This window comes from Rhinichthys klamathensis, unplaced genomic scaffold (assembly GCF_029890125.1).
Source record: "Rhinichthys klamathensis goyatoka isolate OS25496 unplaced genomic scaffold, OSU_Roscu_1.1 h1tg000417l_1, whole genome shotgun sequence".
Classification (NCBI taxonomy): domain Eukaryota; kingdom Metazoa; phylum Chordata; class Actinopteri; order Cypriniformes; family Leuciscidae; genus Rhinichthys; species Rhinichthys klamathensis.
Window position 1 is genome coordinate 80,033 of NW_026606915.1, and position 27,131 is coordinate 107,163.

The 27,131-nt window shown below is 37.3% G+C and overlaps 1 protein-coding gene across 15 annotated transcripts in view; it reads left to right on the top strand.

Moving 5' to 3' along the window:
- Positions 1 to 27,131, top strand: part of arvcfb (ARVCF delta catenin family member b) — a 152,838-nt gene that overhangs the window by 76,688 nt on the left and 49,019 nt on the right. For all 15 annotated transcript variants that reach the window (XM_056235256.1, XM_056235262.1, XM_056235260.1 and 12 more), the window contains 4 exons: positions 7,968 to 8,470; positions 14,533 to 14,716; positions 22,504 to 22,621; positions 24,106 to 24,277. In XM_056235256.1, coding sequence (XP_056091231.1) covers positions 7,968 to 8,470; positions 14,533 to 14,716; positions 22,504 to 22,621; positions 24,106 to 24,277 — 977 coding nt within the window. The remainder of the gene's footprint in view (positions 1 to 7,967; positions 8,471 to 14,532; positions 14,717 to 22,503; positions 22,622 to 24,105; positions 24,278 to 27,131) is intronic.

Here is a 27,131-nt window from a genome sequence, read left to right on the forward strand (position 1 = left end):
ACTGCAGAGCTATTTTTAGTCCAGTGCTTAGCTTGACTCGTGGATGTGAGAAACGTCTCAGGCCCAGTCAAACAGCTCTCTGCTGTTTCTAGAATGCCTTGGAAAGACTTTAGTATAAGTTGTTTTCCGGGTGTGAATAACGAGATGAGATGACTCCCGGCCTCAAAAACATAGCAATAAGGGTTGGAAGAGACGCTGCCAGTAACTCACTCTGTAAATCGTATTATGTACTTGGTCATACACACCATCAAACATGAGTCATGCTGGTCAAGCCTGTGTGCCCTTTCTATATTAGTTGTTCTGGTTACTTATTTGCATCAGCAGGAGTCTTGTTGGTAAGAATATTGAACTGTTTTAACTCAAGTAGAAATAATGTATCCTGATCTGAGTGCCAGCCGTGTTAATGTTGGTTTGCTCCCAATAGGTCTTGCATTGGTCATCATTCAGACATTACGTCAGTTAATGATTGTTTCATCATTCTGAAACTGGATGGCACGTGGATGGCTTTTCCAAAGCAATAAAACGCTTCCACATTTATCACGTGGTCAGTAACCACTCTCTTAATTTGCATGAAATCTATCCATATGTTACAATAATAAAACAAATGGTGATGGTAATGAATACTGACCAGGGCTGCACATTGCATCAGATGTTGCAAACTGATACTAAATTGAGAATTATGTCAAAATCCAGAAAGTCATTTCCCTCAGTGGCCACCTTGGATATACCACATGACCCTTGCAATTTCTCCCATTAACTTTTCCACAAGTGGCTTACTCCTCCTTACGCTGTCTCTGATTATATTTGACTAAACATATAGAACTTTATTCTCTAAAAATAACAAATTAACTTAATTAAATTAAGGAAAACATTTACACATGATTGCATTAAGCATTTTAAATAACCAACAATTTATTTAAATGAATTTCCATTGTGTTGTACAAACTTCCCTATTAAAAAAATCCCATTAGATACAATGAAAGTGGAAAACACGCAAATTATTTCTGTAATCTCAATGCAAATGAATTAAGTAAACTTCCATTTTTCAAATATAAACGTATTGCATTCAGTGTCACATGATCCTTCAGAAATCATTATAATATGCTGATTTGGTGCTCAAGAAACATTTTTGTGCTGGTTAATATTTTTGTAGAAACTGTGATGTATTTTTTCCATCATTCTTTGATGAGTATAAAGTACAAAAGAACAGCATTTCTTTGAAATAGAAATGATTTGTATAGCTTTACTTTTGATGATTTAATGCATCCTTACTGAATGAAAGATTTAAATTCTTTCAAAAACATTACAAATTCTACTATAATTGTCTCTTGGAGGAGATATCTCGCCTGACAAAATGTTTTACACCTGCCTTTTCATTATCAGTGTGTTCCTTTGTGCTTAAATCTCTTCCTTTGGGTGCAATCAGTTGACGTGTTTCTTATGCACCATAATGGAGTTAATGTCCCATTTCATGGCCATCTCTTTAAGATGTCAGATGTATGAACTGTTCATTTAAAGCTCTGCCATGTAACAGCTTGCTGAGACTTCCTCACTCTGTAATATGCCCCCAAATCACCTCCAAAGTTGCAGTACATAATTAACATAAAACTCTCATTAAAAGTGCATCCCGCACAACCGCCAACATTCTCAGCTGTGGCCCATTTTGTCGAGTCACACATCAAAGACTTTGTTCAAACTGTGCGTAAATCCGATTTGTTTTTCAAATCCAGTGTTTAGCACTGACTTTCTGCACTGTCATTTTCTAAGTGATGAAGTCTGATCCATTTGTTCAGATATATATATATAGATGAATTTGCAATGTGCTGTTCAGACTATAAACAAAGCCAAAGATTAAGATCTAACAAACATTTCCTCTGTGGATTCATGAATGCTGTCAGATTATAGTGATGTCTCTATATTTGCACATATGGTCCTTAGTGCTTTGAATTTCTGGTGCACCTTGTTTTTTCCCACCTACAATGAGATGGGAACAGAAAAAAAGCTAGAAATGGAGTAAGAGAAAGAGTGATGGTGAGTAAGTGTCACAGGGGTTTAATATTTCTATGCCAATTTAGGAGTGGCACCACAGGGGCATCTCTGTTTTGGTCACACTGATAATGAAGCATGCTGAGACTCCTATCTGAGATTGATGTAACCTCCCTGTTGTGTACAGCACAGCCCCAGACATGTTATTTCCAACTTCTACTCTGTAGAGGAAAAGAACTGTTAGAGTAAAATATCATGGCTCATGTGAGCCTCCAGCCACCTGCTTTCTGCAGAATAGAAAGAATGTTTATGTTAATAAAAGTTATTATACATTGATGAAATATGGGTAGGTTCTTTTTGAATAACAAACAAAATCGGTTTCTAATTTATTCATTATTTGAATTTGTTGGATGTGTAACAGGTTATTGAATATGCAGCCTCAAGCCTATAACGCAACACTTTAGACTGAGAAATGTGATTATAGTGAAAAAAAATACCAAGCAGACATGTCTTATGTCTTACATTTTTTAATAGTTGACCTCAACTAATAATATTTAATAGTGAGTATAAAGTAATAGTGAAAATACCTAGCAGACATGCCTTATATGTCTTATATTTTTAAAAACATAGTTGACCTCAACTAATAATATTTAATAATAATAATATTATTATATAATTGACCATAAGTAATATTTGACATCGACTTAGTAACTGCTGATTCAGCTTATCAGTATAATTGAAAGCTATCAATTTTAACATTTATTATAGGCTTTAAAAATAACAACTTTTAATTTTAGTGAATGTAAAACAGTTTCCACATAAACCCATTATAATAAATGTCACATTTACCTGTGCCCTTCAGTATATCATGGCTCAATTCTTTCTATTAGCCCATTCAGACCAGTCCAGGGCCCGTATTCATAAAGAATCTTAATGCAAAGAGTATAGCTCCTAGTGACAAAATTCTAAGAAAATTCTTTGAAATGTGGGCGTTTACTCTTAAAATTAAAGAAAAAATCCTATTAAAGACAAAAGTAATTCAGAAAGTATCTTAACCCTTAAAAGAGGTCTTAAGGTCAAAATTGTTAGGAGTACGGAGAAGGACTTTTAAGAGGCTTAAGAGTTTCTTTAGCAGAGGAGAAAATGGCAGAAAGACGAAGAGGGAGAAGAAATGTGTTGCAGACAATGGATGACAGTGAGTTAATAAGACGCTATAGATTGACACCCGGCCCGAATTTTCCTTTAAGGGTGGCCTTGTGTTCATCCACTAACTGGGCTAACAGTAAACACTGTTCCTCTGTCCAGTCGGGCTTTCTCGTCCTTCTTGGTTTTGATTCCATGTTTGTTACATTAAAACCAACATTCAAACCACCACTTAAATAGACATGCCAGCAATCAGTGTAATTGGAAAGAGTGGAACAATTTTTATAATTCTAAGCTAATCAAATACCTTATAGGAAATGAACAGCATGGTAAATAAAATAAGGATTTATATACACATATATAATGGGTGTGTGTGTGTGTGAGAACAGTGAAATAGGAAAAATTACGCATGTAATTTCAAAGTGAAGGCTTATAGACCCTATACTTAAAATCACCCTTCTTGGACAACCAACCAATCACAGTCTTCAAAAGATTGTGTCATACATAGCAACGGGGTCAACTCTGCCTCCTCACTAAGATTAAAGTTTTTGTCTTTTCCTTACTAAGAGTTGCTCTCAGATCAGTCCCGAGTCGCTCTTAAGCTAAGACTCCTACATACATTTTTTTAAGCTAAATTAAGAGTTTTCAGAGAGGATTCTTAGAATCTTTATGAATTTTTATGGCCCAGATTTTTACTTGCCCTGTCAAAATGCACTTTTTTTTTTGATCCATGTAACCTTGTAAACAGTGATTTAAGATTTTTAGGTAGGTCTAACAGGTCAGATATATACAGAAATTGAATAAAGTTATCAAACTCTTCACAGTCTTCACTGCATACATTTAAATTAAATATAGATTATTCCTTATTAAGGCTACAAAAGTTATTCCGTCAAAAGCAGTGAGTGATTTTCTCTTTGGTTCTTTGATTATCCTTAACCCTTTCACGCGTACGATCACACCGGTGTGATCAGTCTTGGCTGGTCCCTGAAGCGTATGATCACACCGGTGTGATTAGAACGGTCAGTGCATCACGTGATCAACTGTCAAATTCAAACGTGCTTTTGCGCGTTGGCTGGCGCTGAGCCAGACGCACTCAGTGCTGTCATCACAACTATTGAGTATTTTAAACCACATAATGTTTATTTTAGGTTTCAGACATTTAAAAACACATAAGTACTAGCAAAACAATGATTTTGAGTTTGTAAAATACACACTGTTGTCTAATATGGAAGCGGCAATAATAATCCTTTCCATTATAATAAGACGAAACGTTTTATTCATATCAGATACACATTGTGTAAGTAGCTTTACATTTGACCCTATTCTTCTCCCAGTTCACTGGCCACTTACTTTCATGTATTTCGTGAGAAGCAACAGATCCGATTCTCTGAACTGTGAAACAAACTAACATGGCGCCGCCCATCGCGCATACAGCTGAACTAACGCGATCGTTATAAAGGTGTTTAACCAACAAAACACATCCACTTGCACATATTTGACAATCGGAATATCAGTGTTTCACGCTATAGCTGATACATTTGTGAATATTTTGAATAGAAAAGGAAAAAAGACATAAAAGCAGATCATCATTCATTCAGCTCTGTGTTGTGATTGCGCTGTGTCACGTGACAAGCAATGACGCGTCACCATGGAAACATTAAAGTGACAGGTTCTAAATAACGGTCGCCTTGAAAAACTCACGCTGGGGGGTCAGTTCGAATATTTTAAACTTACGTGTGAAAGGGTTAATGACAGACAGCAGCAGGTTTATCAGGCTGCTGTCACTTTAAGACCTGCCGCACCACACATGATGCGGATCTGATACGCATCCCATTTTCTCCCAACTCTTTACATTCATTTAATGCCCGGTACACATTGTACAATTTTGGGCTGTCCCAGATGAAAGATGACAAATCGTGGCAATTTCTGTGGCTCCTAAACGATGGTACAGTCAGAGAGGTTCAAGGATGGTTGTTGTCACTGTCTTGTGAACAAAGAAGCCTGCGATAATTTTCTGACAGTTTTAGAAATTGAGCATGATCATCTCAGTTTGCTTGCTGCTACAACCTATTTCTACTGGCTAGCCAATAAAAATGCAACATGAAATGGTGTAACGGGACATGGCGCTAAAACTTAAAACCACTTACCTCAAGCTCCATTTACAAAACTGGTATGCCATTCCTGGTACCCTCAAAGTGTGATTCATTTTGCTCTATTTGTTTGCCACTAGCGCATGCTGGTGACGTTTTATTCATCGTACATTCTACATACATGTCCTACCCAAGTTTATTAGATCCATGTCCCAGTCAGTCTGCCACAGATGCAAGTTAGTGCATGTTAATTTTGCCAGCCCTTATATATGTGTATATATAATATGACCTCTTACACCACTGTTTCACTTTTACTGTGAGTTTTGCTTTGCTGAGCATTTTTGGGTAGCGTCTTTGCTGAATAAAACTATTAATTTTTTTTTTTTTTTTATCTTACTGAAATCAACTTTCTAGTGCTGTATATTTTATGTTTCTCTTTAGAAGTTAAAACCCTGAAAAACTTCAGGGTTTGTGTGATGCCTCAGAGAAATGCAAATCTCTTGCTACCAGCTGTGGAGTAATGGGTCAGTGTTTTGGAAATGAGATGTCTCAACCCCACATACAGCACATTTTGGTCAGTTTCAGCTCAGTTTAATGAAGTGATACAACAGCTAACTTCCAGGGTGCCTGAAGTACCAGGAAATGTTCCCATTGAGCATTTGTTTGCAAACAGTATTTTTTTAATGTAGGCCTATAGTGCTCTTCAGTTGGCTTAATGGTTATTCCATGTTGTGATATATAATTTTTTCCTTTCCATGTTGGGCTTTTATGTCTTACTTTTATTGCTCTTTCCAAGGCAGCATAAGCAGCTTCAGATATTAAAAACATGAAATGACAACCCTCTACAATGAAGAAAATCACATGCATATGCGACCAAATTTCACAAGAGATGACTAAAAATTTAATTAATTAGCCAATGGCTAGTAAATTGTACGATTCCAGTCACCTGTAATTGAATTAGAGGCAAAAAAAATATGTTTAGCACAGATATAATTTCATTGCCAACTGAGCTTTATGTGCCGTCGCTTGATTTTGGTCAGTCACTTTGGTGTTGCTTTCTCTCACACACGCGCTTTCACCGTGAGAGAAAGAGAGAGCACATTCAGGGCTTGTTGACTGAACTGTCACTGTCTCAATCAGACCAGTGCTGTGTCGTCATGAAAGTTTATAATTTGCACAATTTGCCAATTTAAACATTCAAGCGCAAGAAGACTCGAAAGGTAGTAACGCACGCTGTGTGAGCTCGCGACCAGAAAACCGCATCTGACAGCATGTGAATACTGAATTAATCTCTCTTTCAAGTCTTCTTGCGCTTGAACGGACAATTTGACACAAAATGATGTCAAAATGTCCGTCTTGGCGTATATAGTATCCTAGTAAACATAGTCGGTTATGTCTTAAGTGAACGTAAAAAGTTTAGAAAGAAAACGTGTGTGTATACTATCAGTTTATTGGATCTGTGCATTGTCTTAAAGTGACAGCAGCATAATATTCCTGCTGCATTTAATGTTAATCAAACAACAGACTCACTGCAAAAAAAATGCTCTTGACTAAATAACTTTTGTAACTTTAATAAAGATTAATCTATATTTAATTTATACAGTGAAGATGATGCAGTGTTCTTTTATATTTGATGAGGCCACTTTATTCCATTTCTTTACCTAATCTACAGAAATGCACACTGATTATTTCATTTCCTATCCCAACATATTGATTGCTTGCTAATGACTAAAGAGGAGGCTCTCAGAAAAGTCCAGAGCAAGGATTCTCCTAGTAGGAGTGCTGCTGTACTACACTGTCCTGTATTCATATTATTAATTCTAGGAAAGCCATTCGTCGCTCCCTATCCATCTGTCTCTCTCTCTCTCTCTTTGTTTCTAGTCTGTTCTATATTTGCTCTGGGCCCTGCAGGCTCTCTGTTTTCCCTCATGCTGTATCCCATCCATCAGTATTTAAAGAAAGAGAACATCACTGTGTCCTGACAGACATAATTATTAAGAAAATAGCAGCGGTTTTTCTTATTGACGAGTGCTGTGGATTCTTTAACACCATGGTAAATAACTAAAACAATCACTTTTTTCTCTGTCTCTGTCTTTCTTAAGCTGGGGACACACTTAGCGACTGTAAGGCTGATTATGAATGTAATTTGATACTTAAGACTGATCATGCCCAAATGCGCCGAGTTAAGTGTGTCCCCGGCATTAGTCTTTTTACCTCCATCCTTCATATTCTGCTCTCATCTTATTGTTCCACATCAGGATCTCACAGTTGGCAAATTACATTCTATATAAGTTGTGAGAATAACAATTTATATGATTATAAAATATCCCGTTTGTTCAGTAAGGATGCTTTAAACTGATTAAATGTAAAAGTAGCAGAAAAATGTATCACAATTTCCACAAAAATATTTAGTAGCACAACCGTTTTAGAGCTGAAATCTCAGGCCCGGATCACACAGAACACGTTTTTGCGGTGTTCACAGATCGGTGGAATAAAAAAAAAATGCAGTCCATTTTTTAAACGTTGAATTTCTTCATGAGCAAGTTGCTGCAAGTTAAATTGAAAAACAATGGAAAAGTAGCACAGTGGAATGCAAAACACATTCTGTGTAAACAGCCCTTACACTATATAATTTAACATTCAGAGTTTTCCACTCTTTTCACTCTTTTTTTTTTATGGCTGGTGTTAATCCCATTGGTTGACTGATAAATCACTTAAAAATCTCTCTCTTTCTCTTCTTCGTCACAGAGGCTACGAGGACCCCATAGAGGCTGAATTAATCGACGAAAGACACCCCTACATCCATGGCATGTATCCGGCACCTCTTGCCCAACCCGAGAGGGGCAGCATGGCCAGTCTTGACCGCATGGGGGGCCGTCGCTCCCCCTCGATTGACAGCATCCGCAAAGATCCGCGCTGGAGGGACCCCGACTTGCCTGAGGTCATCGCCATGCTAGGTCACCCCATCGATCCGGTCAAGTCCAACGCCGCCGCCTACCTGCAGCATCTCTGCTATGAGAACGACAAGATAAAGAAGGACGTCAGGCAGCTGAAGGGGATCCCAGTGCTGGTGAGCTTGCTGGACCACCCTAAAGCTGAAGTTCATCGCAAGGCCTGTGGAGCTCTGAGAAACATCTCCTATGGCAAGGACCACGATAACAAGGTAGCCATCAAGAGCTGTGATGGGATTCCTGCTCTCATCCGCCTGCTGAGGAAAACCAATGACATGGAAGTTCGGGAACTCATCACAGGTATGATATGATAATCTTCAGCTGCGCCATTACATACTGGAATTTAGCACTGTGACCGTAAAATTTTTTTTTTTTAAATCGTAAAATAGGTTGTATAGGGGCGTTGTGCACCTCATTTTGTAGTTTTCTTTTTTGGGTCATAATTTTTGGTGTTATTAATAAGACATGACCGAAGAAAGTTAAAAGTAGTAGTTCAAGAAGTGTAAGACGTGTCTGTCTGGTAGAATAGTTTTTGTTTGGAGTTGATTGAACTGACTAAGACATGTGAATGTATGACTTCTGCCACAGCATTTTGTGCAAACTTCGTTTTTGTGTCCTGCAACTTACAGTAACTATTGAAGATAGCTGCATTTATTTGACCAAAAATACAGTAAAAACAGGAATATTGTGAGATATTTTTTTAATACCACAAAATTATCATTTTTTAATGTAGGCTACAATGTAATTTATTCCTGTGATGGCTGAATTTTCAGCAGCCATTACTCCAGTCTTCAGTGTCACATGATCCATCAGAAATCATTCTAATATGCTGACATGCTGCTCAAATAACATTTATTATCAGTTTTCAAAACGTTTAGACTGCTTAATGTTTTTGAGGAAACCGAGAAAAAAAAAATTCATGATTCTTTGATTAATGGAAAGCTCAAAAGAACAGAAACCAAGTTTGTGTAAGAGTGTAAAAGTTTCTGTCAGTTTTAATCATTTAATCGCTACAAATTGTCACTTCTGACCACTATAATCTAAAATTTGAGAAGGGCATGTTTATGGTGGAGACTGTGTGACCCTAACCCTAAACTCTAACGAAATTCAATTCCAGATAAATCAGGCTTTACCCTGTGTGACTGCCTGACCAATAAAAGTAATATTCAGGCCAATGACAAAAATAACCTTTCATCTTTTTAGCTTGTTCGTCCTAAATCTTCTATGATTCATTCATTTGTATTTTTCTCATTTCAACTAGTCATGCTTGGCAAGCATCCTTCTAATACTACCCACAGGCCTCTCGCCAAGTTTTCACGTTTAAATACCAAATGAGTCCAGACTGATGTTGACTGAATCCAGGTCAGTCTTTCAGCGGGACTGCAGAGCAGGGTCTTGCATGTCACTGTAAGAACACTCTGAGGTTTATGTGTCTCCTCCTGGGACCTTAATCCCATGACCTGACATACATTTACTATATCATGGGGAACGCAAAAGAGATTCGGCTTCAGACCGAACACACAAAAAACACAGTGGCCAAAGAAGCGTGCTCATAATGACATTGACTGATGCTTCTCCAGACCAGACATTCAGCTTTTTCACAGACCACAGAAAAAGTTTGTGGTGTGTGAAATACCTGAGTGAATCCTTGTATTGGGAGTGTGAAAGTGACGTATAAGGCTCAGCAGCCTCAATGATTATCTTTACAGCACAATGTTGCTTTCAGTTTAAAATAGCTTCTCCTCTACAGGATGGAGGGAATATAGTGTGTCAGTTCCAAACCGAGCCCTGGAGAGCCGTATGGTTTATCTGCAAAGGCCCCTATGAAAACACTGCTCTCACAATGGTCTTTCACCAGCCTGGAATGTTTTTCTACAATTAAAAATAATTGCAGGACTTTAAAAATAGGTTCACCGTGTACTGTTGAATCTCATGGCTGGTACCCCTGTATCGTCAGCAGCACCATTTGCACCCTCATCCAAGAACCTCATTCTGTGGATATTGCTAGTACTTTTTTCTTTCTGCTTAGAATTTTTAATTACCTTTTCCACTTTTCAGCATTATGTTTAATTAAATTGTCCGTTTTAATTTGGTGACCCTGTGTCAAAATGTTCTTCATGTGCTTTGAATATTTAGCAGCTCATATTAATATTTTTATATTAAAGGAACACTCCGACTTTTTGGGACTTTAGCCTATTCACCTTATCCCCCAGAGTTAGAAAAGTCCATACATACCTTTTTCATCTCCGTGTGTGCTATAAGTCTGTTTGACGCACCCACCGCTAGCCTAGCTTAGCACAAAGACTGGATGTAAATGGTTGCAGCTAGCATACTAATCCAAATAAGTGACAAAAATAACGCAAACATTTTCCTATTTACATGTTGTGATTTGTATAGTCACAGAGTGTACAAAAAACGAAGTGACATGAGACACAGACATATTTTAACCGTATAAATACTGGGAACTATATTCTCTGAAGGCGACTATATTCTCTGAAGGCGAAGCACTGCTACTTGGGCGGAGTGATAACCGCAGCACCTGAGACGCGCCGTGGTGAGGAGCAGAGAGCGCGTCTCGGGTGCTGCGGTTATCACTCCGCCCAAGTAGCAGTGCTTCGCCTTCAGAGAATATAGTTCCCAGTATTTATACGGTTAAAATATGTCTGTGTCTCATGTGACTTCGTTTTTTGTACACTCTGTGACTATACAAATCACAACATGTAAATAGGAAAATGTTTGCGCTATTTTGTCACTTATTTGGATTAGTATGCTAGCTGCAACATTTACATCCAGTCTTTGTGCTAAGCTAGGCTAGCGGTGGGTGCGTCAGATAGAGTTACAGCACGCACGGAGATGAGAAAGGTATGTATGGACTTATCTAACTCTGGGGGATAAGGTGAATAGGCTAAAGTTTCAAAAAGTCGGAGTGTTCCTTTAAGGTGGTCAAGACTGATACAACTTCAAAGCAGCATAGCTCTCCGTCTTAAATGTTAAAACTTGTCTTTTGAACTAATTTATCATTTAATTACAACTGAACGGCTATAGCAGTATGTTTATACCAGTGGCTGTGAAGCATTACTTCCTTACTGCGTTTTGTATCTTTGTATCTGACGCAACTCTCCAACTTGCTCTAATTCTCTATTTCTCTTTATTTTCTCTCTGTTTTGCTCTGATTGCAGGCAGTATCTAGCTGAAACAGATTTAAACTGTAGTTCCTCATTCCGTAATCCATGGTTACATTCAGCGACTTTTTCTGCTAGTTTCATCATTGCGCCAGTAGGTGGCGACAAGTGACTACCTTTATGAGGGAGTCAGCGAGTCATTCTCATTCGATTTGTTCAAAACTTTCACACAAATTTGTCACTTGCTAGAACATGAACAGGTTGTGTGATGCATTCTTATCCTCGAAAAACGTACAGAAAACTGTGGAAGGTAAAATAAAATATTATCTAAATTACATTAAATAGAGCCATTTAGAAACCAATAATAATAACTAAATGATTGATTTTGATGACTTTTGTACTATAAACCAATTTGGTACTGTGTTGGATCTCACAGTTGGAATGATTCCTTGTTCATATTCAATACTGTTTGTGTACTCAAAGGTCTATTTGAATCACCTAATGATATGTAAGGACATTAGAAAAGGCCACTAAACATAGCTTACAAAATGACATTTGTTCAGAAATTCCAGAAGTCCAGAGTATGGTGGCATTTCTGAGATGATTACCTCGTTTACCCTTCTTCCTGTTTCTTTCCCTCTGACTCGGATGTCCAATCAGTGTATGATGAATGGCAGGGGGCAGGATGGGACTGTAATAGCCCTAAGTGAATGGCCTGTTAGAACAGCATGTCTGCTGCTCCCAGGAAATTGAATTAGCTGGGAGGCTCCAATGACAAGCAGGAAGGAGTAAACTCAATCAGGCTGCACCTCTTGCGAGGTTCAGCTTCCCTCATGTGGGTTTCATTGGCTCCTTTTGTATTAGATTTGTGGGATATCCAGGAACCTGCAAAAGATGGCAGGGGCACCAAACAGATACGACACCAGATTACATAGTTTTTACCACTATATGGTGTGTGTGTGTTTGAACAATTAGTATTAATATATTATTATTTTGTATAAATATACACAGATGAGCCAAAACATTATGACCACCTGCCTAATATGCTGTTGGTCCTCCATGTGCTGCCAAACCAGCGCCGACCCACCGAGGCATGGACTCTACAAGACCCGTGAAGATGTCCTGTGGTATATCTGGCACCAAGACGTTAGCAGCAGATCCTTCAAATCCTGTAGGTTGCGAGGTGGAGCCGAACTTATTGGTCCAGAATATCCCATAGATGTTCAATTAGATTGAGATCTGTGGAATTTGGAGGCCAGGGCAACACCTTGCACTCTTCGTCATGTTCCTCTCCAACCAATCCAGATTCAGATCTTTAATCCTGCCAATTTCTCCTGCATCCAACATGTTGATTACGAGAACTGATTTTTTTGCTTACCATTTAATCTAGTACCCAGACCTTAATATGTGTCCTTGTTAGGAGATGATCAGCGATATTCGCTTCACCTGTGACTAGTCATAATGTTTTGGCTCATCATTATATGTCCCTCTTTTGTATTCAGTCTAGGAGATTTAAATTTTATATTAATGTTATATATTAATATTTTATATAAATATCTATAAATTGTTATATACAGGTGAAACTCGAAAAATTAGAATATCGTGCAAGTTCATGTATTTCAGTAATTTCAGTATTTCATGTATTTCAGTAATTCAAATTAAAAGGTGAAACTAATATATTTAGTATATATAACTATATATTTAGTATATATAACTATATACATATGCATGATTATACTTTTCAGAGGGGCGACATTTCTGTATTTAAAATCCTTTTTTTTTTTATTGATTTCATGTAATATTCTAATTTTCTAAGATTTTGAATTTGGGGTTTTCATAAGCTGTAAGCCATAATCAAAATTATAACTTTTGCACGATATTCAAATTTTTCGAGTTTCACCTGTATAGGCTACTTTACCTAACTGGTAATACATCAACATCAAATAATGAGTCGTGGTAAATTCAAGGTATAAAATGTATGACAAAGTCAATTGGCTCTAATTTAGCAGGAAATTTATTTGACCAAACATGCAGTAAAAACAGTAATATTGTGAAATATTATTACAATTTAAAATGACTGTTTTGTTCATGCATTTTAAAATGTAATTTATTCTTTTTCCTGTGAGTAATTTCTTAAAAGTAATTTCTGACTGTGTCCGTGTACATGATTGTAATCACTGGTTAAAAAGGCCTTTGACTGCTCCAGCTTCCTCCTGTTGTCTGCCTCCTATTAAAGCCAATGAAGTGAAGTTAATCAGCATGTGCTATGTATAGACCTCTACATCTCCTCTGACTACAAGCCTATCTGACACAATAGCACATGCACGAGCGCATGAGCTGGCCGGTAATGATCCATGCTCCTTAATGTTCCACTTTACCAAGTAGACATTCCCAGGTACAGCAAGGGCCATGTGTACGGCATCTGTTATCTGGGCTTTAACCAGGGTCTTATGGCTATTCAGCACCTAAGAGGTGATGGCAATGAAGCCTCCTTGCAGATGGCAGTACAAATTTGATTATTATTAGAGGGTAAATAGATTTATTTTGGGGGCTAAAAGAACCCGAGCCCTCATTACAGAGATCTATGACATGTTTATAGACCTCTTGTCTCCTGTTGTAGTTTTTGTCAGCAGAAATGGATCTGGAAATAATTGCAGAGCGAGAAGAATAATGATGTGTATGAAGGGCAGGAAAATAGATTCAGAGTTGTATCAGGATGTACACTTGTATGAGTTCGTAGTCAGCTATGTAAACACTATGAAAATGCCCTCCGGTCCAGAGACTTAATTTTTGCTAACCCAAGAGAAGACAGTTTATTTATCCACTCTACATTTCCAAGGGTTGCAGTAGCTGAACGTTGCTTGCCAAGTTAATAAAACAAAGGCTAGTCGTAACTGTAGGCGTATATACGTCTGCTGGCTTATAGCACAAGCTTCTGTTTTATTGTCTAGAAAACAACAGCCTGTCCGCTTCACATTGTTTACTCTGAGAAATTTTTCTCAAACGTTGCTTCTCCTTAACATTTTTTCCTTTCCAATCCTTCTTACTTCTATAATGGAGGTTCCTGTCAGGAAACTCAGAATCGATGCTTTCATAATGCGTGGTGCAAGTCAACAGATCTAGCAGCAGTGCCACTTTTTGTGTGTAGCTCTTGTGTCATGTTAAGAGATGTAACAGATCCTATTTTCTCATTTCTTTTCTCTCTCCTGCTTCTTTTTTTAATCTCATTGCACCTGTTAGGAACACTTTGGAACTTGTCCTCCTATGAGCCACTGAAGATGGTGATAATTAACCACGGGCTTCAGACGATGACTAATGAGGTCATCATCCCTCATTCGGGCTGGGAATACGAGCCGAACGAGGACTCAAAGCCACGAGATGCCGAGTGGACCACCGTCTTCAAGAACACATCTGGATGTCTTAGGTACACTGGTCTGATTGACAGCCTCTTCACCATCCTCGTCAGCTGACCTAGAACAATGTCAATGAATCCTATTAGTCTTTTAGTTTTTGCAAGTTTCTGCAAAAGCCTTTGACCCATGTAGTCTATGCTAATTTGATTGCTAAAAGGTTTTACATGAACAAAAGAAATTAATTTGTGTTTATTAAGATGGTCTGTCTCTCTGAGTGGTATTTTAGTATGATTTATATACTAATATAGTATTTATTCATATTTTGAATTAGCTTTTATTTTTATATTTTCAGTTTTCATTTGAATTTTAGTTTGTTTGTAGCACTTTACAATAAGGTTTCATGTGTTAATATTAATTAACTACATTAGTTAACTCAAACTAACAATGAACAATACTTCTACAACATTTATTTATACTAATGTTAATCTCAGTATTTACTAATACATTTCTAAGATCAAAACTTGCATTTGTTAACATCAGGTAATGCACTCTAAAACATGAAAACTTTTATTAACTAACATAAAAAAATATTTTGTTTATTGTTAGTTCATGTTAGTTAATGCATCAATTAATGTTAACACATGAGACCTTATTGTAAAGTCTTAACAGTTTTGTTTAGTAATTTATTAGCATTTAGCATTTTTATTATTTTCTGAGATTTTTTTTTTTCTGTTACACTACTTGTTATATCACTTTTCCGTTATACCCCACAAAATTGGCCAGAATCATAATTTCTATTCATTTTCTTCTAAATTATTTGATCTGGTGAACATATTAGTGGCTTCTAAAACTGTCTCTCTGTGTTTTCACTTCCACAATTGCTGTTATGAGTCAGCGTAACATCATTAACTGCACTCTGTCACAACTGTCACTCATATTATGTGTTCATAACCCGCCTTGTCTCTTCTGATGACGAAGTTCCACTACACTTTCGTGTTCTTTTCGGTACATACTAACCCAGAGAAACATTTCATGAAACATGAAGCTAATAAACATACGATTACGACAAGCAGCATATGATTTGAATGTGATTTTCATGTAATTTGGGCTATTTTTATAAGAATAGTTTACATGAGATGTTTACATGAGAAATGCTAAGCAGGTGTAGTAAATAACTTATTCTAAAATGCTACAAATAAACAAATTTCTGTCTCATCATTTGACCAAAATCCACGTTAGATCGCAATCGGAAGTTATTACAAACATCCTAGGGTAGTTTACGTAAAAGTTTTAAGTAAAATGAATTGTCATGTGTAGCTTGATGCTAGCTATAATTCACCTGTTACCCAGATACAGTTATATTTCATGATGTATGTTGTCAAAAGAATAAACATAAGTTGTAGAGTGTGCAAGACATGCAATGCCAGAGTAAAGTAATGCAACAACTTACATTTGACAACGGCATTCTTGTCATCTTTTCTCCCTATAAAATCGAAGTAATGGCAATATTTCCAGTCGCTGAATGTAAGATTTTTCCATATTCCAAGCTAGCTTGCTGCAATGGTGACATCATGTGCACGCGTGAGTTGTGAAGACTATGCAAATTAATGTAGGAATGATTTGATTTCAAATCAGTAGGGTTTGAAGCAACAAAAATTACATGGTAATGAGCTATTTTATGGATGGTAACTAATATTATTACTGAAATCATTCGTTATTTGTTACTAATTTGTTACACTACTGATTACTGCAGAAAGCAATGTTATTATGGCAATGCTTTACTGCCCAACACTGATTATAACTAGATATGGTTCCTGTGTAGGCCTACTAGGGGTAAAAGACTTAGAGCCAATATAAATGTTTAGCTTTGAGAAGATGATCATTTTTGTCCATGGGAACAGCAGTTAAAATGAGCTGTTGCCAGTGTTGGGAAGGTTACTTTGGAAATGTAATAGGTTACAGATTACAAGTTACCCTATTTAAAATGTAATACGTAGTATACCTATATAAAAAACAGTAAAAAACTGCATTATCATCATCATCAAGGCCTTTTACAGCGCAAGCGCAGATCTGAACGGTGTCTAGCATGCCGTCTTTCTGTGCAAAAATCTGCATACTATCCTTTTAACCACTATGTGTGTGTGAAGGGAAAACATTATACCATAAGGCCTAATATTGATTTCTAGATTCTAGTTTCATACTCACTGGCAACCCAAACAGACTCCCCCAGTGTAGCTATCATTTTGTTTATACTCAGTGACCAATCGTTGTGTAGTTAAATAGCTCTATTTTGCAAGTCAAAACAGCAAACTAATAGAAGGATTCGTCTACTAGGTGGCGCTTAATGTTAATATTCATCATAGGAGATGCTTTCTCAGGATCGACATTGACACCTTCAGTGTCGATGGCATTTTAATAGTTGGCAAACATATTTTGCACTGTTATATTTGCGCCCTATTCTAATTTCTGGATGAAATGATTTTTACATTTCCAGCACTGGAACGCATTTTTATCACTCGCCATAGTGGCAACTCTCAGACAGGTTGTAGCCTAGCGGCAATGTGGATTGATGTAATTGTCAAAGAGCCAATCAAAAGCATCAGAATAGCATCGCTATACTAAACGGCCTTTAAATGGCAGGAGGCATCGTGCACATCAAAAACAGGCAAAGCAACACATTTATATTATTCAACATATCCTAGCTTTTTACAGAAAATATCCAGATTTAACCCCCTTTGTAATCGTTAACATTTTCATAAGTAACTGTAATTTAATTACACATTTTTTTCTCAGTAACTGTAACGGATTACAGTTAAATGTAACTCCTTTACATGTAACTAGTTACTTCCCGACACTGGCTGTTGCTATATGAGAGACAACTGATATAAAATATAAAACTGATAAAAAAGGAAAGTGTGAATAGACAATTTTGTATTAAACTTATTTGTCTTCTGACAAACTATGAACAAAACTATAGAAACATCTCCAAATAATAACTAAAGGCAAAAATCAATAGTGTCTGTTATATATTTAACCATTATTGCTCTTATGTTACAAACCTCTCTGTAGACAATGATCCTCTCCTCTGGGGGTCATTCAAGCAGCTCAGCTTTTGATTAAGATATCCAGTCACTAAAGGGCTTTATATCGCCATGGTTACCATGCATCCTGCCACAATAAGTTAATTTTTTTTCTTTCTTGCACCCTCTTCCGTCTCTAAAAGGCAAGAGAAAATTGCTGTATATGAAGTTGATTTGACTTTTTATCTGAAAAGGATGTCTTTTTTTCATTCAGTGTGGTCTTTGCATGTCTCAGCAATTATAACTGGGCCATGGATCCATAGCCTATATAATAATAAATGTGTTTTGAATCCCTAGCTTAAACTGTGATGTCTTGGCCATCACTGTCCTTGTCGAAACAGCCCATTGATTGACATGAATTGAGCAAAACTCATCAGATCATGTTACCTTCCTCCACTGATGTGATCTTGGGCTCAAACAATGTGATATAGTGCTATGACGATGATCCTTCTTTTCTAGGATTCACATATTATTGTTGCACTCTTGACATTGTGGCATTAAATCAGTTTATTGTTGCCTTGTTTGGCTGTGACTCTCCTTGTTTGACCTATCTAGACTTCCATGGCAATGGCGGATAAGCCTCCACACACAGGTCTGATTGTCTAAATCAGCTTGCTAGCGGCAGAAGCAGGTCATTGTAGTTCAGTTTCATGACCTCAAGTGCTCCCTTTAAATCCTTAATCTTGTGAGTAGGTACTTCGAACACAGTGTTGTGATCTGGTTGTCCTTGGTCATAAAGGGCAATATCTAAAATGTGCATGGTGAGGGGTTGATTGATGTGATCTGTTGTTATGTGATAATGTAAGAGGTATGATTCAGATATGGTTATATTCATGTCTGTTCCTTACCACACTGTTGATTCCACATGTATCAGGGGTCTTTCAGAAGCAGGATTTGGATGCTACAAAAACTCGTCGCAGAAAGTGTGTGTGGTATATTTCACCACTCACCCTCTTTCTTCTTCCTTTAATTCCTCCCTCTCTTCTCTTATTTAAGCTGTGTCGTGTGTGAGCTCAGCACTGAAGCTGTGTTTTCACCCTCTGTTTCCTCTCTAGCAGCCAGGCCTCTAATCTCCTGCTGCTACTGCTGGTTGTGCTGCAACCTGCTGGGCCAAGTCCAAATTCTGCTTGCTTCTCTATGTGTGACTCTACCTCCCTGCCTTCATCCGCCCTTCTTAGTCTCTCAGTCTGTTCCTTTACTTTTCAAGTATACCATTTCATAGAACATCTCAGATATCGGCAAAAAGAAATCTAGGTAGGAAGCATGGACATAATTGTTTATTTATATATCCATTTCTTATTGAGTTTATGTTGATGTCAACTAATATTGCCCCTCGAATAGAAAATAATATATTCAAAACCGTAACATTCTGAAATAATATACTGTTTTCTTTTTTAATATATTTTAAAAATGTAATTTATTCCTGTGATGGCAAAGCTGACTTTTCAGCATCCTCACTCCAGTCTTCAGTGTCACGTGATCCTTTATTTAATCATTCTAATATGCTGATGGTGCTCAATAAACATTTCTTATTATGTCAATGTTGAAAACAGTTATGCTGCTTAATATTTGTTACAATTATTCTTTGATGACTAGAAAGTTCAAAGAACAGCATTTAGTTGAAATAGATATATTTTGTAACATTATAAATGCCTTTACTGTTACTTTTCAATTTAATACGAATTATTAAGTTATTAAAAATCGTATATATTTTTTTTTTTCCGATTTCTGCAAAATCCAGTATTGGTCGACCTCTTTCTTTATCTTAATTGTTACGACGAGGAACATCCAGGAATGTGTCTTCTTGAAAGTGAAATTTCTCCTTGCTTTCTTTTCTCTCTTTTACTCTTTCTCAACCTCCTTATCTCTCTTTAGCTCATTCTCATTTGCCAAGGCTCTTGCTGGCTATTCCCCTGTGACAGGTCAGTCAATATTATCAGGTTAAACAGTGCCTCAGCGGGTCTAAAGGATGCTATAGGGAGAGGTGCAGTTCAGCCATCATGGCATCATGTGTTTCCACATGCCACCTTTCAGCAGGTCACTAGCACACATCATCACAGACATGCGGTTGTGCACAACGCCACTCCATCCTCATCCTGTCTTTTTAGCCTCAGCTCAGCCTGTATCCATGGAAACTGTATCCTGTGACATCTGTTGCCTAGTAAGCTGCTTGGAGGCAGAGTTTTGTTTCCTGCCTCTCCTTGGCAGAGGGAGAGCACCCTTTATTTATTTCTTTGTCCATTGTAACAAATGTGCACATTTGTAATTCCTGATTAGTGTGTCCATGTCCAGTTTAAACTTGAGATGTTTGGAGGTCTTTGAAGTCCTAACACAGAGCAGAACTAAGCGATAAGTGTTTATCAGTGAGATTTTCACTTTATTTCACAAGATTTTGCCAATCTTTCCAGGATATAATCTCTTGCACCAGTCACTGGATCCTGTTATTGTACTATACAGAAATATATTAGGGCTGACAATTTAATATTTGAAATAAGACTATTTAATTAATTAAAAAATTAGAAAACACACACACACACACTATTTATTTAATTTAAAAATTAGAAAACACACACACACACACACATTTATGCCCCCTGACCTGTACATATATTTCCTGGCATCTGAGTAAATAATGCTTAAACTGCCACCAAACACTATATATATTTTTTGTTGTTGTTTTGTTTATTCAGTTATATGCCACAATATAATGTCTTGAATTCTCAATCTGTGATTTAGGTACAAGTAATTGTAGGCAGTATTCAGTATTGTGCTGACTGTACTTCAGTCATTATGGAGGAAAAAGACAGGTAGCTGTAAAAATGCAATCCATCTCTCTTATATCTGGATTGCAGCCACAACAGCAGCTGGACAATGTTACATTCCATATGGGTGTTATACTGCAAATGGGTTTAAATTTCTAATGCTGGAATTGGACCCATTTGTTTGGCAGGGTGTTAGTTTAATTTATGTTTTCTCCCGTTGTCATTTGATAGTGATGACTGTGGAGTGAGGCTTTTTTTTTATGTGTAGGATTTTAGCTTGGCAATCTAGTTATAAAAAACTGCAGCTTGAACAGCTGGTTGGAAAGACATCTTAGGGTTAAGAATGAAGAACCCAGATGGCTCCTGGTGCCTGCTCAGGCTGTGGACACAGAGGAGGTTCTTTTCATTTTTCTTATATAATGCTAATGTGATGGATTTCTCTCTAACTCTGACTATCTGCTTTCTACAAATGGCCACTTAATACTTCTCATACTCCAGCTCTCTGCGTCTACAAGTCGACAACCGCTGAGTTTTTCTTATCCTACTCTACTCAAGCTCTCGCGTGTACAAGTCGACAACTAGCTTCGAGTTCTCTTATCCTAACTTCTTTGCTGTGCAGCTTAAATGACAGACAGACTTGAGTAACTGTCCTTTAAATGTTCTTTATTACGGCCGGGAGTCTCGAGCAGTTCTCAAGAGAATCTCCCAAAAAGAAGCAATAAGCATGGCCGGTGGATCTCAGACAAATCCCATTGAGAATCCCCCGAGTAAACACAAATACAACAGTTTTATAGAATAAGGAGGTATGGCAAAATGACATGAAACATTACTTAATTTGATTGGTTCTTCATTGACAAGCCCTTTGGTTACTGGGTAACCAAACTCTGTTTTTAGTTTCGAGTTTAGACACCTGTCTAGTTTCATTTCCCATATTTGTTTTTTATACACACACACACGCACACGCACACACTCACAGTCACAAGTAATAATAATAATAAATAATAATAAATTAGGTTAGATGTTAGCCTAACATGGTTAGTTTAATATATATAGTTTAATTTTTCCACCACACTAACCTTGTAACCTTCTAATGTAATCTGTCCTCCATCAGGACACTGGTCATTTTAGCAGGTCTGAGATCATTAATGATGGGTAACTGAAAGTACCTCAGCAGAATGAGGCTTGAATGTGTGTTTAATTGGATCGGATGTCTGTATATCATTTATCATACACCAAAAAAAATGTACCCCAATAAATATAGTCACATAAAAATTAGTGCACACAGAGAAGCGCGTTTCAGATAGCATGTGAACCGCAAATTGATTCCTCTTTCGCATCGGACACATACACACAAAATTATGTCAAAATACCAGTCTCAGCAAGTATTCTCGTAAACGCAGTCGGTTGTTATGTATTAAGTGGACGTAAAAAGTTGAGAAAGAAATCGGATGTGTATCATTTATATTGGATCTGTGCATTCGGTCTTAAAGTGACAGCAACCTATGGATACCTGCTGCTGTCTAAGTCATTAATGTTAATCAAACAACAAAACAAAGATTGATCTATATTTAATTTATACAGTGGACACTATAGTGTTTTTTTATATTTAAGCCTAATTATTACATTTCTGTACCTGAATACAAAGTTAGACCTTACTTTATTTGTAACTTTGTAATATTGTATTTATCTATGCTTGTAATTAGTGTATTTGATATTTTACTGACTCTTCACTTGCCTTTTAATAATGTTTGAACTGTATTAGTTAGGCTAGTAGTTTTTGCTGTGATATTGAAATAATTAAAGTGTGCTTTAAGTGATAAATGGAAGATATTGGCCCCTTCAGCTTGTATTTACTTTTGCAAGAGCAGTTTGACTAAAGTTTAACTAATTAAATTATGATTAGTTTAGCTTGGCAAGCTAGAATTTCAAAGTAGCTTCCTCAACAAAAACTTCAGCTTATGATGTATAATCAGTAAAAATGCTTGCGCTTAATCATGCTTTTGCTATTTGCCATAGGAATGTGAGCTCAGACGGTGCAGAGGCTCGCAGACGTTTGAGAGAGTGTGAGGGGCTGGTGGATGCCTTGCTGCATGCTCTGCTGTCTGCTGTGGGAAAGAAGGACATGGACAACAAGGTGAGTATCTTTAGCAGAAGCATTGATCCATCTTTGTTTAAACATTATACCATTTCTGTCTTAAAATTACATGATTTAGGTCGTATGCAAAAAAAAAATATATATATATATAATGTCACGATTATAATATTGATATATTTCTATCAATATTGAAATCGTGCCATTAATATTTCGATTAAATATTGCATTCAATAAAATCATGCTGCCGCATTCCATCCAGTGCACCTTCCTTTCCTTCACAGTGGCGCGCTTTCATTCCTCCCCAAGCCAAACTTAAAGGGATAGTTCCCCAACAATGAAAATGTTGTCATCGTTTACTCACCCTCAAGTTGTTCCAAACCTGTCGGCATTTCTTTCTTCCGTTGAACACAAAAGTAGGTATTTTGAACACAAAAGTAGGAATCTTGGTAAGTCCATGGCTACTGTCAACTGTCTGGTTACCAACATTCTTCAAAATATCTACTTTTGTGTTTAACAGAAGAAAGTAACTCATACAGATTTGGAACAACTTGAGGGTGAGTAAATGATGACAAAATGTTCATTTTTTGGGTTAACTATCCCTTTAACATCCAAATCAGCCAAATAAGTGAGTGTTGTAAAATGCAATCTACTGTTGCTAAACTGGGACGTGCTTGATAATAAACAGTATTATTAAAAGTACATTAACCGAGAAAGAGATACTGTTCCCTGGTCGGCTTTCTGTGTGTGCACTCCGAGACCTATTTCTGTTGAAGGCTATTACTTATCTCAATACCACTGTTAGTACATCTTCCTAAAAAACCTAAAGCACAGTTTATTTAATTTTTATTTTTGTTCTGTTGTATTTTTTGTCGGTTTGGTTTGTAATAAGTTTCTTTATTCTTTTTGTTTTGCTGACTGTAACTGATTTGAGGACTTAATACTTACATTGATTAACCTAGTATTAGTTTTTGCTGAAGTATCGATAATTGTCATGAAATAAGACTTCAATCACCAATAATCATGTTAAATAATCGTGATTTCAATATTGACGATTTTTTTTTTTATATAATCAAGAAGGTGGATGTCTACTTAATGGATATGTTTATGCCACTGGCCCCAGGATCTTAACTTGAAACAGAGGGATCTTGTATCATCTTGAAAGAGTGATAATGTGTGATAATGACTGCCTTGCTGTACATTATCCCACTTGAAACTTGGCTACTTCTAAAATAAATTTAGAAGTGTAAATAGAGTGTAAATAGTTGATGAGACATGAAACCAGCACAGCTACGTTGTCATTGTCATTTTATTATTATAAAATGATTATTATTAAATGTTTATTTACTCTTTATTTGACAAATGGTCACATTTATACTATACTTTTATTTTTTTAATGTTTTAACATATCTTTTATATTATAATATATATGTTTTATGTTGATTTTTAAAAGCCTGTATGAAATAAAAGGTATTTCCCCCTCTATATTTAATTTCTTTCAATATTTCTCTCTTGCTGTCTCTTAGTCTGTGGAGAATTGTGTTTGCATCATGAGGAACCTGTCTTACCACGTGCACAAGGAGATTCCAGGGGCTGAGAAGTTCCAGGACCCCTCGGCTCTTCAGGGGCCCGGCTCTGCTGGCACTCAGAGGAAGAAGAAAGATGACGCAGGCTGCTTCGGTGGAAAGAAGGCCAAAGGTCATTATTGAGTTCTTCTTTGTCTCATCTATGTGCTTTATACTTCTAAAACAGTACTGAGCACCTTTATATCATTGAGCCTTGATCATCAACAGCCGGATTCTTCCATCAGCGGCAGGTTCATGGAGGGCAGTATGATCCTAGCATTTACACAACATCATAAATAGCAGTTCAGGCAGATAATAGGAAGCTAAATGATGCTCGAGTCTATTTGTTTGGCCTGTCCTCTGTTGTGGCTCATGATTCATAACTGGAGTGTGTGTCTGGGGTATCAGTGTTGAATCAATATTCATCTTTAACTGGATGTGGGTGTTGGTTCAGTGTCTGTAGTGCTACACTGTCTGAGTTGAATCAGTTCTTCCAAACGATGCACTTGTGTTGTCCAGGTACTCGTTCTAAATACAATACCAGGAGAGCTGATTCATTTCCAGGTTCCAGCTGATTTTTTCAAATCTATTTCTTGTATTAGTTATCCAGATTTTTGTTCTCTCAAATTAACTGATGAGAGACCTCTTGAATATATTAATGATCTGAATTAGCGAATTGATTCCCGAACAGACCAACAAGGGAACTCATCAAACAACTTGAAGGAGCAAAAAAGCAAGAATGTGCTTAAACCACTCATGGACCTTTTTAAATGAGGTTTGTTTATCTGTCAGTGGCCCTGCAGATGTACTTTGAAAATGCAAGTGACCTATATTTGCACCAGAAAATGCCCTTAACAAAAATTAAGAGATGTTTTCCCAGCAAGCTATTTAGACAGGTCCCTGGTCCCAGCAAAATGCTACGTGAGTTAAAAGGCATAATTTAGTCTTGTTCGCAAAACACATAAAGTTTAGGTTGCCATGTTGGCTTACCGCAAATTTAAGCAGAAAGTGTGTCGTTTCAGCACCACAATCATGTTAGAAATTATAGAAAATTAGTTTGCACTGAATTTATTCTTAATTATTAAAGTGTGTTAATGTCATATACACTCACCGGCCACTTTATTATGTACCCCATGCCAGTAACGGGTTGGACCCCCTTTTGCCTTCAGAACTGCCTCAATTCTTCGTGGCATAGATTCAACAAGGTGCTGGAAGCATTCCTCAGGGAGTTTGGTCCATATTGACATGATGGCATCACACAGTTGCCGCAGATTTGTCGGCTGCACATCCATGATGCGAATCTCCCGTTCCACCACATCCCAAAGATGCTCTATTGGGTTGAGATCTGGTGACTGTGGAGGCCATTTTAGTACAGTGAACTCATTGTCATGTTCAAGAAACCAATTTGAAATGATTAGAGCTTTGTGACATGGTGGAAGTAGCCATCAGAGGATGGGTACATGGTGGCCATAAAGGGATGGACATGGTCAGAAACAATGCTCAGGTAGGCCATGGCATTTAAACGATACCCAATTGGCACTAAGGGGCCTAAAGTGTGCCAGGAAAACATCCCCCACACCATTACACCACCACCACCAGCCTGCACAGTGGTAACAAGGCATGATGGTTCCATGTTCTCATTCTGTTTACGCCAAATTCTGACTCTAACATCTGAATGTCTCAACAGAAATCGAGACTCATCAGACCAGGCAACATTTTTCCAGTCTTCAACTGTTCAATTTTGGTGAGCTCTTGCAAATTGTAGCCTCTTTTTCCTATTTGTAGTGGAGATGAGTGGTACCCGGTGGAGTCTTCTGCTGTTGTAGCCCATCCGCCTCAAGGTTGTGCGTGTTGTGGCTTCACAAATGCTTTGCTGCATACCTCGGTTGTAACGAGTGGTTATTTCAGTCACTGTTGCCCTTCTATCAGCTCGAACCAGTCTGGCCATTCTCCTCTGACCTCTGGCATCAACAAGGCATTTCCGCCCACAGAACTGCCGCTCACTGGATGTTTTTTCTTTTTCGGACCATTCTCTGTAAACCCTAGAGATGGTTGTGCGTGAAAATCCCAGTAGATTAGCAGTTTCTGAAATACTCAGACCAGCCCTTCTGGCACCAACAATCATGCCACGTTCAAAGTCACTCAAATCAACTTTCTTCCCCATACTGATGCTCGGTTTGAACTGCAGGAGATTGTCTTGACCATGTCTACATGCCTAAATGCACTGAGTTGCCGCCATGTGATTGGCTGCTTAGAAATTAAGTGTTAACGAGCAGTTGGACAGGTGTACCTAATAAAGTGGCCGGTGAGTGTAGATTACACTGGCATTCAAAAAATTGGAGTCAGTATTTTATTTTATTCAGCAAGGATGTATTCATTTGATCAAAAGTTACAGTAAAGACATGAGTACACACATGCATGTCTCATTATATTATTAACCTTTTATCAAAATCAAGATCAAATAGAGTTATAAGGTTTTTCTCCAGTAAATTTCTGAGAATTTCAGACATACGTGTGCAGTAAGTGCATCGCAATGCTTTCATCAACTCAGGTCATAAAGGTATTATTGCAGCTACTGTAAATTGGCACTCAGGTTTTTTTTTGTTTTATTTTTGCTTATGCTGAGAGAAAAAAACATTTCTCAAACATTTAATAAAATTGTACTGACCCCGAACTTTTGAACGGTAGTTCTTTGTGTTTTCACTTAGCAGTAATGATCCTCAGCACTCAGAGGCGACAGACGTTCATAAGACTATGCTATTAAACTGAATGTGTTGATTTTCAGGCGGTTAGCTGAATATCCTGACTTTGACACAAGTAAATTTCTTAGCCAGATTTTCTTGAAACAGTTTATCTTCCATCACAGTAGTTGACCTGAAAGAGAAAACTGGCCGTAAAAGACTATGCATTTGATTATGCAAATGCCCACTATAGCAACCCAGCAGCAACTCTGAGAATGCAGAGCACACTTGTTACATTATGAATTG